The sequence below is a fragment of the Tursiops truncatus genome, chromosome 10, assembly GCF_011762595.2.
Source record: "Tursiops truncatus isolate mTurTru1 chromosome 10, mTurTru1.mat.Y, whole genome shotgun sequence".
In the NCBI taxonomy this organism is placed as follows: domain Eukaryota; kingdom Metazoa; phylum Chordata; class Mammalia; order Artiodactyla; family Delphinidae; genus Tursiops; species Tursiops truncatus.
In genome coordinates this window covers 21,127,971-21,143,705 of record NC_047043.1, presented here as the reverse complement: position 1 = coordinate 21,143,705, position 15,735 = coordinate 21,127,971, and the positions used below count along the sequence as shown (strand labels likewise).

Genomic DNA, 15,735 nt, shown 5'->3' with positions numbered 1-15,735 from the left:
CCACAAGAGTTTCCTGAAAGAGTTCTTCACATTGCTTCCTGACGGGCTGGGGAGCACTTGTATGCAACTGAAGCTTTCTTGTTTCATGCCCAAAATATTAGCTTGTGTCACTACCCAAGCAGAGATTTGGACTTTAAAGTGAGGGAGGCTGACGGCAGTTAACCCTTGCAGAGAGAATCCTTTTTCCATCTGGCACAGGACACTTTAAAAATAGGGGTATAGGAATCCAACTCTCAGTAGTAACTGATAACATCAAATAATTGGTAATTAGTGAAGAAAAGAGAAGACTTGGAGTAACTCCTGTTATCTTTTATATCCACTTTCAAATTCTCTGCAACCCTCTTGTATCCAGGAATCTTGGTCTTAATTGCCTGGCTCAGAAATTTGCATTAATGTATCTGAAAATGAGAAGTCTTTTATATGGAATTCTAAGTGGACCTCCTCACTATTGAATCCAGCATCTCGTCTAGATGAGGAGCCTCAGTCTTGCAGGTAGAGGAAGTTGGAACTGCTCTGGGAGACATGGGGGCAATTGGTTCGGGGGCAGTAGGGCCATATCATGATTTACCAACAGGCAATTTAAACCACATCGGTTGTTTCTGACTGAGCAGGGGACTGATAAGGGAGTTGTTTGGAACAGTCACTGCTGCAGCGACGTGTCTTCTCTCCTCTGTCAATGTCATAAGCCCACACTCTCAGCCCTCATTCTCCAACCCTATTCAGCCACCACCACCCCACCACCCCTGCATAGGATCATCTACTCCGACAAGAAAAATCTCTAGTAGAGGCCTCCTGACCACTTCAAAACAAATCTCTTTATCCTGCCTTTCTTCTCCCAAAGGAATAAACATCCTGACTCCTTTAACATGCCAAGCACATTCTCTTCAACAACCTCTGAAACCTTCCTCATTTATCTCCAGTTTTTTTCATTTATTTCCTTCATTGAGATTTTCCCTCATGTCTTCAAATATGTATAGATGCCCTTTCATTCCCTTTTTTTTTTTAAACTTTAGGTTGCCCTTAATAGGCTAGTGTTTCTCTTAATTTCCCCCCTTCCAGAATTCACCAGCTTAAAATCTATACTGCCTCCGTTTCTAAGTGTTCATTTCCTATCATGCTATAATCTGGCTTTACACAATTTCCTACCTAGGTATTCTCTCAAAGATCATTAGCGACCTTTGAACCAAAGTGGATGATGTGCTCTCCAACACCGCACATCAGTTGCCTGCCTCTTTTTTGTGTCCTTAGCAATACAGTATAGTACTGATACTCACCCTGTCTTTCTGACATTTCTTTCTGTTGACGCCTATGTTGGCTGCTTTTTTCCTAATCTTATAAAGCATAGGGACTGATTACCTGCTTTTTCTTAGAAAATGTATTCATCTGTATTGTATGTCTTTTACTCAGGTGTAAATAACCTCCAAATTCTCATTCCCATAAGAGCTAATTTTAATTTTCCAGCATCCTGAGTCATTTCTCTTAAAGGCTCAAACCATGTAAAATCCAGCTCATTTCCATTTCCAACCACTGACCCATGTCCCAATTTTTCCATTAAGATTGATAGCACCACCTTTGCTGAGCCAGGGTATCATCTTTGACTCTTTCTTTTCTCTCCACTGTCACCAGATCCTGTTATACTTTCTTCATGTCTCTCACCCTTATTGCTTCATTTGCATTCTTATTATAACCACTCTAGTCCAGAAACTTATTAGTTTTGATTTTTACAATAATCTCTATTATCTATCCTGTTTCTCTCCATCCTACTCAGTTCAGTAGGTTTACCTGCCTTTTACACTGTCTTATGCAACCTTAAATAGATTACTTTCCATTATGTATAGCATCAACTGTACGTTTTCTAACCTAGCTTTTAAGGAGCCTAAAATTTGATCCCTTTTTAGATATATTTTCTGAAATTAATCTAGAGCTGACATTTCACCCTCATCCGTTGTGCGGCAGGAGTGTGGTTTGATGAATCGAGGGCAACTTCAGGCATGAAATACCATTTCCTTTGGTTTGTGAGCCCAAGTTTAAGCTAATTTAGCACCTTGCATTATCCTAATTAGCATTATGGGTCTAAGGTGGCCACATAAACTATGTTGGCCCAATTAGACTAAAGGAAAAATCTTATATAAACTCCTCCCCACTCATTCCACAGGCATGGTTGATCCGGCTCTGGGGAAAGCAGAGCTGAGAGAATTGCCAAGAGATGGGTCAAGAACCATGGCTGAAGTGAGCTACTGCCTTCCAATTATATGAGAAAAAAGAAATCCTTTTTGATTACGTCTTATTGAGTTGGGTTTCTATTGCTTATAACTGAAAACATTTTCATATATTCCATAATGTCTTATCTAGTTAGGCAGTTTTCCTTGCTATCCACTGAACATACTTGTTTTTTGTTTACTGTGCTTTCTGTACTTGGACTGTGTTTCATATTGCTTTCTAGATACTCAAATCTAAATATCTGAATATAAATATCTGTACAAAATATGAATTTATATGGAACTCATACTTCCTTGGAAGGCTCTCTGGTATCTGTTCTCTGATGACCGGAAGTGACTATGGAAGATATCCATGGATGAAGGACTCTACTGGGCTTGCACAATTTTATGGATTGTGAGTCAGACAATACTCAATATCTAAAAGGAAGTTCAGGTCACATGGCCCTCCTTTATATCCCATTGTGCAGCATTAAGTCTCTACAAAGCCCAGTAAAGAGTGAGGAGCTTTTTCTCAGGTATTCTTTTCCTGTGAATTGACAGAGGCTCCATAGAGCATCTCTATTTAACACGGACCCTTGATGCACCATTGGATCTGGTATCATAAAGCCCAGTTACACAGCAACTTGCTCAGTACTCTAAATCAGCTACAAAGTAGCTTAGTGGATTTGGGGACTGAGATGAAATAAGGTAGGTAGAGTTTTGGTAAGGCTCCATCTATCCCTCATTTGGCACTTATAGGGAGGAGCTCTCCAACTATTCCTACTCATAGTGTTACTGGGGCTTCTGAGTGTTTACTGGACTTCTCCTCCCATGGGTCCTTCTCATGGAAATGATAGGACTCCACATTTCCCGGTCATCAGAAGAACTAACACATATCCCCAAACTGTCCAACTGTGATAAGTATCAGGCATTTGAATCTGAGCTTTGAAAGATTTCTAATTAGGGTCAGGCAGGAAATTTTAGTGGGAGCCATACAAAGAGAGAACTAAGAACGTAATGACTGTTGAGTGAAGGCCCAATATTTGAATCACTCCTGTCATAAGGAAAAAGAGGCCAGTAGTGACTGGTGATGTCTATTTTAAGACAATGTGTGGCCATTATTGAACATTTGAAATATTCCCCCAAAAATCATAAAAAAGTGGTACAGAAGGGAATACCCCTCATCAACTCAGCAATCATCTCAGACTCTGAGTTAGCAAATAATTCTCTTTTTCTTAACCATAGTAAAGTAAAATATCACTGGCAGCAAGCCTATGCATTATATGAAAGCTGTTTAATGAAGAACAAGCATGTTTGAGGCTTATTAGTAGCTTAATCTAAAAGTGTCAACTGACAAAGAAAGTAGGGTGAACGAAAAAAGCTTATTGAACAAGTTTTTCCATGGGATAGAGAACAATGAAATCCAGGGACCAAGATGTCATTGTTAACTTTGGAAGAAGAGAGCCTGCACAATAGAATCAACTGGGAAGATTGTTAACATAGCAATGCCTGGTTTCTTCCGAAGAGATTCTGATTCAGTGAGTCCAGAAAGGTCAGGAACTAGAAAACATTTTTGAATCATCTCCTCAGAAGATTCTAGTAAGTATCTAAGTTTGAGAACCACTCAGGCAGAGGCAGGAGAAATTGTGAAGATGTTAAAGCCAGACATTAGGTGACTATTTCAAGCAGTCTGTGTTATTAATGATGGAAGAAACAGATCATTCTCTACTACCTGGTATCAAAAACAAAGCTTATGCTGGGAACAGAAGCAATTACCTTGATGACCTTGGAAAAAATTGAAGATAACTTCACCAGTGGAATTAAAGGCAAGAGACTAAACCCCTGTGGACTAAGAAATTTAACTAGGGGAAAAAATCCTAGGAATTTAAGCCTTTTTATTTACTCAGTCAGTGCTATTGTTTCTTCTTGGGAAACACCAGAAGGTAAGATTGGAAAAAGAAGTATAAATTTCAAAATTTCTAGCACCTTCATGGTTTCAAGGAGGCAGAAATAGATGACAACCTATACTGTTTTAGATACTTTCAAAGCAGTAGATATATTTTCATCTTAACTTGGCCTACCTTAATTCATCCCATATTTAAAAGTTGAGAAATATTAGTCTTGTCTAGGTCTTGGGTTCTTTTTAAAGAATATTATGTGAATGTAAGGCATTATGATTTGACTGTTCTATAATGTACACAACTTTAAAACTCATTCAGAGAATCTCTTCATGGATCTATTTCATTAAATCTACACTTTTTTTCCCCTAAGAAGCACATATTCAACTCTGTGTAAAGCAAAGTTCTGTTTGATTAAAGTAGTACTTTTTAAAATGACATTATCTTTTAGTGGCCTATACTCTAGTTTAGAGAATAAGTCATTATAAAAAATAATAGGAAAAAAATAAAGATGGGAATTAATATATGTTTTATGGATTGAATTATGTCCCTCAAAATTTATATGTTGAAGTCCCAGTACCTCAAAATGTGACCTTATTTGGAGATTTGGTCCTTACAGAGGTAATCAAGTTAAAATAAGGTCAATAGGGTAAGTGTTAATCCAGATGACAAGTGTCCTTATAAAAAGAGGAAATTTGGAAACAGACACAAAACAGCAAGATTGCCATGCGAAGATGAAGGACACATCAGGGTTATTTTCTACTAGCCAGGGAATGCCAAAGGTTGCCAGCAACCACCAGAAGCTAGGTGAGAGGCATGGAACTGATTCTTCCTTGCAGCACTCAGAAGGAACCAGTCTTGCTGACACCTTGATTTGACACTTCTGGCTTTCAGAACTGTGGGACAGGAAGTTTTGATTGTTTAAGTCCTCCTGGTTTTTGGTACCTTGTTATGGCAGTCTAGCAAACTAATACAATATGATTAAATACCAAAAGTATGGTAACGGTAATAAGATGGTTGAAGTTTATATTTTCTGAGTTCGTATGTTTTGGATTAAGCTTTATGCCGAGTTTTATTATCTTTGCAACAACGCTGAGGGATGATACTGGTCTCACTATAGAATTTTTTTAAAAGAGGATTCTTGAGAATATCACTGTTGGCAGTAGAGCAGTGATTCAATCACAGACCCATCTGATCTCAAAATCCCAGTTCAGCACTCTGCTCCAAGAGCAGTAGAAGAGACCATATGACTGAAGTTAGTGAATGGGGAGCATATGATCTATTAAAATGAAATAGAGTTCATGAGGGTGATGTGGTTGTTCTAGAGCTGGAATGAAGGAATGAACTGAAAATGTTGGGGTGAGTTGGAGAACAAAGCTTCTTCTTCATGAGGGAACTAACCTGAGCCAAGACCTCATATTAGAAAATATTTGGGGATGAAAGGGTAGAATTCTCAGGGTTTGTGTTGAAAAACAATGAGGAGAAACCTCTTGAGATGGTGGGAGTAACCTCTTGTGCAGTATCCTGAACCCCAAAAGAAATAGTTGTCATTTGATTTTCTGACAGTTTGGAGCCTGTGGAGGTCTCTGACAAGGAGAGTGACATAACTCAATGGTACTAAAAAAAAAAAGCAAGCAGAGAATATTGTATCCACGGGAGGGGAAGTAAAGGATTTACTTTATTGAAAGTTTAACAATGTTACTGGGAGAGGCAGAGGAAATTTTCAGAAGTAGCCCTGTGTTTCCAATAGGTACTAGCTTTTCTCTATATGGAATACCATGAGAGGGTCCTCTTCGAAAGCAGGAAGATGGACTACAGCAGTGGTTCTCAAACAGTAGCCAGCATTCAAATCACCTGGAGGCTTGTTAAAACATATTTCTGATTCAGTAGGTCAGAGGTGGTGCCTGGAAATGTGCATTTCCTGCAAGTTCCCAGGGGATGTTGATGCTACTTTGTTGGGGGATCACACTGTGAGAATCACGGCACGAAATGAGTACTTTCCGTCTGTCCTGGGGCAGGCTTTTTACTGTATTCTGCAGGAGGATGCTGTGTTATAACTAAGAGAAAATACAAGTTAGTCTGGCATCCACAGAGGAATTGACCTCTTCATACTTGGTATGCCCTGACCATGTCCAGATTTTTATCTGTCCTCTCCATGTGGTTTCTCCTCTGTCTCTTATCCCTTGCAAGTGTCATTTTTGCTCAAAATTTAAACTAATTCAGTCATCTTCCTCAACAGAGGTTTTTCTCTGTTCCTCCTCTCTCCAGTTTTCCGTTTATGTATATATGTATTTAATTTATACTTGGAAGGTCCTCCTCTTGGAACTAGGAATACAGGTAAGCTCAATCTCATTCTGTACTCTAATGAAGTAATTAGGTATAGCCATATAGTGTTTAATGATACATTGTTTGTAATGATCAATGACACGTGGGCCCTTAATTCAGGATTATATAGCAGAAAGCATTTTGCAAGCATTTGGATGTGGATTTTCTTTTGTGCAAAAGAAAGTAAAATACAAAAGATTGAACTAACACAATTTAAGATTTTAGGTGTATTACTATATAAAACCCTTTGTATTACTATTTGTATAACTAAAGACAGTCTAAGATGTTCTTGAAAATTACTGAACCACAAGTTTTTTGACCACTAGTGTTGCTGCAAGATATAGTTTTGCAGGTGTGACAATACAGAGAAGTTTTAATCAGCTGTTACTTTAAGCTCTCTAACAAATTTTGAAGATTAGTTTTAGATCAGAAATTCTTATCATTGGAAGGGATGAAGAAACACTACATGTTCCCAGGAATAGTGACACACACACACATAAACACATAGACAAACACAGGTACATTCCCTGTATTAAATAATTCTTGGGAGAGTCTGTTAAACAATGCCTTTGTATGATATTGAAAAGCAATGCCAACTGCCTTTTTGCCTTATTTCAACGTTTCGATACTGTTACTTAACACGTATCAAGAATAGGAAATATGCCGACTGAGTGAGGTACAATATTCCTATGGAAAATTAAACTCTATTTAGTAAGTTGATTACATCTTTGAACACGCTGAATGTTAGGTTGAAGTTTCTGTAGTTTTTTGAAGTACAGTAATGGCCACTAATATATATGTAAAGGATGAGCTGGAAACTTAATGATCTTCAGAAATAAGGGTTAATTAGCTTGTATAGTAACTATCAACATATGAGGATTAGGATTGTGGATTTTGGGTATAAAAACAGATGTACTTGTATGAATGAGAGAGTTAGTTTTAATAACAAATTTGTATGACTGTGTGACTGAGTCTTTGGGAATAGAAAGGAGTGAAGAAACCAAAATTAGCGTTTATGATTATTGAGATGTACAGTTAAAGAATTAAGGGACACTATGGTTATAAATATTTTCAGAAGACAGAATAAAGAAATGGCTATTGAAATATAGTTGATATACAATATTATTAGTTTCAGGTGTACTACATAGTGATTTGACATTTGCATACATTATGAAACGATCACCAAGATGTCTCTAACCATCTGTCCACATAGTTATTACAATATTACTGTCCATATTTCTTATGCTGTATATTGTATCCCCGCGGCTTATTTATTTTGTAAATGGAGGTTTTTACCTCTTATTCCCCTTCACCTATTTCACCCAGTCCCCACGTCCTCCCATCTGGCAGCCATCCATTTTTTTTCTCTGTATCTGTGAGTTTGTTTTCAATTTGTTTTGTTTTCTAGATTCTATATGTAAGTGAAAGCGTGCAATGTTTGTCTTTCACTGTTAATTTCACTTAGCATACTACCCTCAAGATCCATCCATGTTGTTGCAAATGGCAAGGTTTCGGGGTTTTTTTTAAGGCTAACACTCCATTGCATATGTATGCCGCCACATCTTCTTTATCCAGTCATCTGTGGATGGACATTTCAGTTGCTTCCATATCTTTGATACTGTAAATAATGCTGCAGTGAACATCGGGGTCATACAACTTTTTGGATTAGATTCAAATCAATAGAATCAAATGTAATAGAATATGACTGATCATATCGCAGTTCTATTTATAATTTTTTGAGGAACTTCCATACTGCTATCTATAGTGCCTGCACCAACTGACAATCCCAACAACAGTGCACGAGAGTTCCCTTTTCTCCACATCCTGGCCAACAACTGTTACTTGTTGTAAAAGACATAAATTCGTGACTTTCATGTCAAGTCTGACATGAGGAAAAGCGTATTATTATGGCTGTAACCAGCGGGTGAAATAAACAAATTATTAAAAACTGTATACCTGTGGGGAACAAGATATGAGAATTTCCATTTTAAAATGTGCATTTTAATTACAGCCTTTTTAAAAATTAAAGTTAAAACAGATAATATGGGAGAATAGCAGACAACTCTAGAGATAGTTGAAATACCCTGATTAATAAAAGCCAAGAATTTGAAATTTGTATCTTCATTGATTGTATTAAGATGAGAACTCCGTATTTTTGGTAACACTTATAAAACACAAGTTTTATAAACTTGTCTATTTTTCTAATAACTTATTTAGAAAATAATTTTGCACAGATATCTGAAAAGTAAAACTCTTGGTTAGCTAATGCTATCATTAGTAAATAGGGATATTGATTATTTGATGTTTCCAAAATAATTTTCTGAACATGGTAAAAGTTTTATTAAGTATTAGCTGAGTGAATACTGATTGAATTAATTTAATCAAGACATATTAATTTGTGTATTTTTATTGAAATAATCTGCACAGTTGATTTCATTTGAATTTTATTCAGCATAAAATACTACAGTAAAATTGAAGTGTTATTGGGTTAAAAGTAAATATACCATCACGTTATTATCATGAAGGCTCTGGATCTAAAACCTAGTGTATTCCAGAAAAAGCAAAAGGCTAAATATGGATTTGATCAGTGTTCTTAATTAGTACTAGTGTCCAAGTAGACTAGATCAAAGCACATTATAGCCCTCATAGTCTCCTCCCACAAACCACACACACAGATGCTAATTTCACCACAAAATTTGGAGGAAGGGCAGTCTAGAGTGGACATGAATCTCCAGAGCAGGGAGGACGAGAGTAGGAGAAAACAGAAAAGATACTGTTTGCAAACGATACCCACAGTGCAATAATGGGTCACTTGCCACAGCCCAACATTAAGGCAGGAGATGCAGACAGTCTCTGGATGATAGAATCGCATAGGCCTTCTACCAATGAAGGGATGAGAGCAAGGATAGGCCAACTCTGGCTGGGCTTGAAACTTCTAAGACATTGAGGGGCCCTCTTTAAGAAAAAAAGAAAATACAATGGTGAATAAAAAACTGCTAGGTCCTTCTAATGGACTTAAGCTTCAGTTAAATCCTCCTCTGGGTAGGGAAATCTCAAGAACTGCCCTTTCAGACTGAAATAAATCATAATTTTGATTTTTTTACTTCCTCATCCACAATTAAATCATCTCTTCATGATGTATAAATTACATGCAGTTATTTACCAATTATTCTGAACTGGAAGTTCATCATCTATGTAATTGTATAAGTAGTAGTCCTGGTTAGTCTCTAAGTTTGGTGTACAGATAAGATTACATAAATGCAAAAGTTAGTATCTCTTGGAAACAACAGAATATTAGTTATTTTACTTTACTATATAGGCAATGACATTCAAAATGCTCTCTTCATCTGTTACAGAATTCACTACATACTGACATATGATAAATTTATGGATATAATCCTAATAATAGGTTATGTTTCTTGAGAAGTCAGATGCCCTGTCCAGATGCTGTGGTTTGCATTGATATCTTGTTTAATAATCACAACTTAAAAAGTTATTTCTACTATGTAAAGGAAATAAAATGAAGCACGTAGAAATAACTTGTCAGAGGACATGCACGTTGGTATGGTGGAGCTTGAGTGTGATTAATGCCACCTGACTGCAAAGTCTCTGCTCATCCTTTTCCAGTCCTGACCGTATCGTGTATGTTGGTTTACCAGGGTACCACACAGAGTGGACAGTGAATAAGTAACTGTCCCAGATATTTAACATTTATAACTTATTGTGGTTCTAGATAAAGAAAATATTCATCATGGAAGCTGTTTCAAATACAGGTTAACCCTTTCTCTTGTGGCCAATTTCTTGAGAAAAAGAGATTTTTCTCTTTTGGTATTTTGAGTCTAGTCACCCTGAGGCAGGAGACAGATGGGCCCCCAGGGCAAACGGTTTGAGTTCCTTCCTTCCTTGTGGACGGATACTCCAGCCGGGAATAACAGGACAATTGAGAGAGGAGTCTGGGCTCTGCCCAGATAGACGATAAGAGTCCACATATTCCTCATTCTTGAAGTCAGGAGACCTCCCCGACTACACATGCAGATGGAGTCACCTGTGTCTTCCCATGGCCCCACTCTACCCCTTATACACATCTACCATGATGCCTGTAGTACTTCTGTGCATTTATTTCTTAAACATTTATCTTTTTTTAAGTGGTCTGTAACAGCGGTCCCCAACCTTTCTGGCATCAGGGACTGGTTCCGTGAAAGACAATTTTCCCACGGACAGGGGCCAGGTGGGGTGCGGGAATGGTTCAGGCGGCAATGCGCGTGATGGGGAGCGGCAATGCGCATGATGGGGAGAGCCAGATGAAGCTTTGCTCTCTTGCCCACCGCTTACCTCCTGCTGTGCTGCCAATACCGGTCCGAGGCCCAAGGGTCCGCTCTGTGTCCTCATACAGCAACTTAGTAAATGCTGCATTAGATAACTATTAATAACATGGCCTAAGAAATCGATTAGATACATAGAAAAGGGTCCAGGTTGAATTCGGGGGGAGTGGGAGGGTCTGAGACCAGGAGATGGAGTGAAGGTGAGTGAATGGGACACAGACAGAAGTTGGAACTTATCCAATGACCATCCCCACCCCCCATAAACTATAAAGGCATATAAAATATATATATATATTTTCTTTTCTATAAATACATTTGGAAGGTGGCTCCCAAGCCACTCTAACCCATTAAGCCCTGTCCTTATTAATCTTTTCTAAATAAAAAGGATGTTGCTGATGCCCAGTAATGTGGTGGGTAAACAGCTGTCTGGACTAGCCATTATCAGTCTAGTTCAAAGTAAAGGCTCTTCCTGGGGCCAGAAAGCAGGATTTTTAGAGGCCCCCAGTGGGCAGGAGGCAGGTCGCCAAGAATCAAACAAGGCAAAACAGACATGTGCAGTAGTCATAATCATGCTAGTAAGAATTAAGTGCCTCAGCGAGGCATGTACAGGAATTGGAGGGGGAAGGAGAGGCCTTCAAAACTTTTATGTCTGAGCACTCACTCCTGGTTTGAGAAACACAATAAAATGTCTGCCTGGGTAGTCATTATCAGGTAGATAGGACGCTGGGCTGGGCTAGGAGGTGGAAGGGGCCTCCCTGCCCCTCAAGAGTTCCTGACCAGTGAGGAGTCCTCCATGCTCGCTGAGGGGGTGGAGGATCCAAAGATCTTGGCAAGAAGCCCTCTGTTGGAGCGGGCCTGGTCCTGAGCGTTGGCCAGGCGAGCCCGTTCACGTCCTCCTGGCCGAGCTGCCTTCCGGGCCCTCAGCTCCTGTTCAGTAGGACGCTGGGCAAAGGCCCAGGAGACGTTCGGGCGGGTAGAGTCCCCATCAGCGGCAAGGAAACGCTCTCCGCGCTCCACGCTTCGAAGATAGAAGTCAGTCTCACGCTTGGCCTGGGCAACCTCAGCCCTCAGGCGCTGCCTGCGTACCTGGCGCTCAAAAGCAAGATGCTCGCTGAGGTGGGACCAGGTAAAACGGTGCAGGTACTGCGGAAGGGAAAACAAGAAAAGATCTGAGGAGGGCAGATCTGGGATGGAGAGGAGATGGGGGGGCCGGGGCCAACAAGAGGTGACAGGGGTGCGCCGGCTGGGGCTGGGAAGACGGAATGCGGCAGACAAGCCGATCCCCTCACCCTGAGGTTCCACAGGTCATAACGGAAGGGGCTGCGCCTGCGGGAGCCCATGGGCGTGTTGTGAAGACTGGCCGCCACACGCTTGGCTACTCGCTTGTCCCGGAACTCCACCCAGCCCTCGGTGTAGTCCTTGCTGTACTTGGACCGCTTTTTTCCTCCCGCAGCGTGGGCTGCCGCTGCCTTCTTCTTGCGCCTCACGAACCCGTCTGCGAAGCAAAGACAGAGCAGTGGTCAAGGAGGCCAATACAGCACCCACTCAACTGCACCTCCCATTCGCCGAATTCTCCAAACCTTCCCTCAGGCCAGAGTCCCACCTCAACGTCTTTGCCCGGAAGCGGATAACTGCAAAGTCCACCCTTTTCCCCTTGTCTAACTCAATCCTTTCCTCAAATGTTAACTCCTTTATCAGGTCTGCCCTAAACGCTCTCTTTAAAACCCGCACAGGCCCCCAACCCCAATTCCAATTAGTGTCTGTCTGTATGCGAGCTGGGGACGGCCGATCATAAACCTTCTCTAGACCTGGGCCGCGATGACAAAGAGATACGTTCAGTTTTGTGGGAAAACCACTGAGATTTTAATTCAGGCTGTACCCATTTAACAAACTGCTAAATTCGGCTCAGGAAAGATGGGCGGGCGGAGCCGAAGTTAAAATCCAAAAATTAGCTATCCGAGAACTAAGGCTCAGCGAGGTATATACTGCGCTATCCACATCCCATCGCCGCCTCCTAAAAGACATGCGCGCTACCGATTTACCAAAGAAGCCGGACGCGGGTCCCCGGCTCCGTCAGCGCCTCGGACCAGGGCAAGCTGAGGCAACAGGACATGCATTGCGTGCTCACTGCCAGCGAGCATCACCCTCCTACCCTCACCGCCAAGGCCTGAGCACTTACCTTCCGGCTGGAAAAAAACGCGCCCGACCTCGCCGTAGGCGCTGAGAAGGTTCCGTACGTGCAAAGGCCTAAAGCGGGGCGGTATGTGGCCCAGGTACACAATACCTGGCACTACCCGTTTCTTGCTGCCGCCAGCCGCCCCTTCGGATTCCTCCTGTTCCTCCTCTGCCTCTGATTTCTGATCACTCCCTTCCAGAGGTTCCAGCTCAGCGGCTGCCTTCTCGGATTTCTCTGCCTCCATGCTTGCGAGTAGGTAAAGCAGGGCAGCCGTAAAGCGCCGCGCCTCTGACGCACACCTTGTGCGACTGCCTGTGTCGAGGGGGCGGGGTCGGTCCGGGTGACGACAAAGGAAAGGACAAGATTGGGCGGTGCCCGCGAGTCTAGGCCTAGAGGAGAGAGCGGAAGTGGGTCCCGGGTCTGCCGGGAGATTCAAAGCGTGAGAGAACTTGAGCTGATGAGGCAGAACCGGAGAGGTAGAGCTCCAAGTATAACTTACCCTATAGCACTCCTCGGTGAGATGCAGAAGGACGGGATGAAGCAGGCTCTTCCGGAAATTTTGGAGAACTATTTTGGGAGTGAGGGGAGGTTTCTTTGTGTTCTAGCGGTCAAAATAGCATTTTACCCAAGGGACTCGGGTGAGACTCAAGGTTGGGGGATGGCTCAACTTCTAAAGGTTACTTAAATTTCAATTTTTTAATTAAGTTTGAAATTTTAATTATTTTTCAAAATTTAACTTAGAGATTTGAATATTTTAAATTTAAGTTTTGAAAATGTAATTTAACTTTGCAAATATAAGTTTTTGAAATTTAGTTGAGATTTAATTTTTGAAAATTTCATCTGTGACCTTTTCATTTAGTTAAAAAAATTTTAGTTTAAAATATTAATTTAAAATTTGATTTTGTGAATAAAATGTCTAAAAAATTTTAATGTTTGACAATTATTTCTTTTAAAAACTTATTTGGCGCCTGTTTTACATTTGTGTTGATGCATGGATTCGTATTTATACTTGTGTTACAAATACCTATTGTCAAATGTATACGTGGCCCTGATTTAGGCGACTGCCTGTACCGCGAGCTTTATTCTCTCCAGGACTTGTTTTCACAGTGTTGGGGTCCAGGGTAGGCCACCCAAAATTATGCCTCAATGGCGTACTCGTTATTTTGAGTTAAAGGTACCGAAGAAATGGTCACCACAAGAGGACACTCTGACTCACCTTCTGTCTCGCTGAAGCAACCTTTGTTGACAGGCTCTTAGGCGTACCTGAGGATCGTTTGTGTGTTTATACACTCATTCCTACAAGATCTGAGCACAAATGACTGTTCACTGTTCAATTTTTTTATCGTGTTCAGGCCAGCAGTGTCAATGACAACCTTTCAAAAACGGAGTCCTTCGAGCCGGATTCGAACCAGCGACCTAAGGATGACCGAAAGATCAAACACCTACAGTCCTCCGCTCTACCAACTGAGCTATCGAAGGGCCTTTGAGAAAAAAGTCTTAGAATACTTTAAATAATCTTTACTCAATCCTGTAGTTTTGTTTTGACTATAAGTTTATTTCAAAAGTAGAAGCAAACATGAAGGGTGCTAGAAATATTCTAAAACTGATATGGGTAGTGATTATAGGAGTATACTAAAAAATTAATGCCCTTGAACAATAAAGAGTTGTGCTTTAATTCATTATCCTGTGCCCTTGGATACAATACAGATAGGACCATCACCCTTGACACTCCTGCTGTCTCATCAGCTTAGCGCCTCCTCTCTCAATCAGAAGTGAGCCATAAATGAAAGGGTTTTCCTAAATGGGTTGAAGAGGGAGCTATTATCTTGAAGCGGAGTTACTGTCCAGTTATTCTTTTGTTATTCTTTTGGACCGGAAGGAGTTCACTCACTCTATGTGTATGTTTGATTTGTTTCGGTCTACAATTTTCAAAATTCTCATCCTTCGAGCCGGATTCGAACCAGCGACCTGAGGATATCTAAGTGTTGTACCTACAGTCCTCCGCTCTACCAACTGAGCTATCGAAGGACCACTTATGGCCATTATTTTAGAATCTCAATCCTAATGTCTATCCAGATGGTTTCCGCTTTGATCATATTCACTTTTGAAAGTATAATCAAATTTAAGAAGTCTTTTAAGGCACTGAATGGGTTCTATGTCATGATCTGGGTAGTTGGTTTCCTGGGTTTAATAAACATGTAAGATCCATTGAGTTGTACATTTAAGACGTTAGGATATTGTTCTGTGTATATCTCAAAACAAAAACCCTACCGGTATCCCATGCCCTCCTCCCTAAGCATTATATACCTAGGGTGAATTCCCTGGATTACGCCCGATTTCCTGCTGTCCCCTATAATTACTTTCTCCTTTTTCTCTCAAAAGTGTCTAGGTTGGCTCGATAAATGATATAATTACGTAAACACAGACATTTGGGTTGAAGAGGATCCCAAAGTTGTGAACAGAGCATATCCAGTGCATTTTGGTATCATTGTGATTCTCCTTTCTGAAAATCTAATGGGAAATCGTGTGTATTCATAGCTCTAATGATGAAATATGTGGAGTGTGTGTGTGTGTGAATTTTCTTACTTGGATAAATAATTTGGGTGGTTCATATTATATTGCATAATTTTTGTGGAGCAATTAAAGTGAAACAAAAACCCCTAAAATTTAAATGCAAATATATTCTTTTTTCAAAGAAAATCATCAAACATCGAGGTTCAACAGAGATTGCCTTACACTGGTGCCTAAAGCAGAAATATACACAAATGGAGAACACACTAAATTATCTGGAGAGAAAAGGCTTTCTTTGGAAATAT

General features: G+C 40.5%; 1 protein-coding gene and 2 non-coding genes across 4 annotated transcripts; all 3 read right to left on the bottom strand.

Annotated features, from left to right (window-relative positions):
• Positions 1–8,848: 8,848 nt before the first annotated feature.
• On the bottom strand, positions 8,849–13,202 carry ABT1 (activator of basal transcription 1). Of its 2 annotated transcripts, XR_002178257.3 has the most exons (4): positions 12,923–13,202; positions 12,033–12,238; positions 10,754–11,886; positions 8,849–9,376 (listed from the first exon to the last, which is right to left on the bottom strand). XR_002178257.3 is itself a non-coding variant. In XM_004317358.4 (3 exons), exons 1-3 carry the CDS (start codon positions 13,161–13,163, stop codon positions 11,506–11,508), a joined length of 828 nt encoding a protein of 275 aa, XP_004317406.1. In that variant the 5' UTR covers positions 13,164–13,202; the 3' UTR covers positions 8,849–11,505. The 2 variants fall into 2 exon arrangements, 1 of the variants encoding a protein (XP_004317406.1); XM_004317358.4 differs by having other exon boundaries at positions 8,849–11,886.
• A 1,105-nt stretch (positions 13,203–14,307) lies between these two features.
• On the bottom strand, positions 14,308–14,398 carry TRNAY-GUA (transfer RNA tyrosine (anticodon GUA)). The gene is given in 2 exon segments: positions 14,308–14,343; positions 14,362–14,398. It is a non-coding gene; the product is annotated as a tRNA-Tyr (tRNA).
• A 461-nt stretch (positions 14,399–14,859) lies between these two features.
• TRNAY-GUA (transfer RNA tyrosine (anticodon GUA)) lies at positions 14,860–14,947 on the bottom strand. Its single transcript is given in 2 exon segments — positions 14,860–14,895; positions 14,911–14,947. It is a non-coding gene; the product is annotated as a tRNA-Tyr (tRNA).
• Positions 14,948–15,735: the final 788 nt, after the last annotated feature.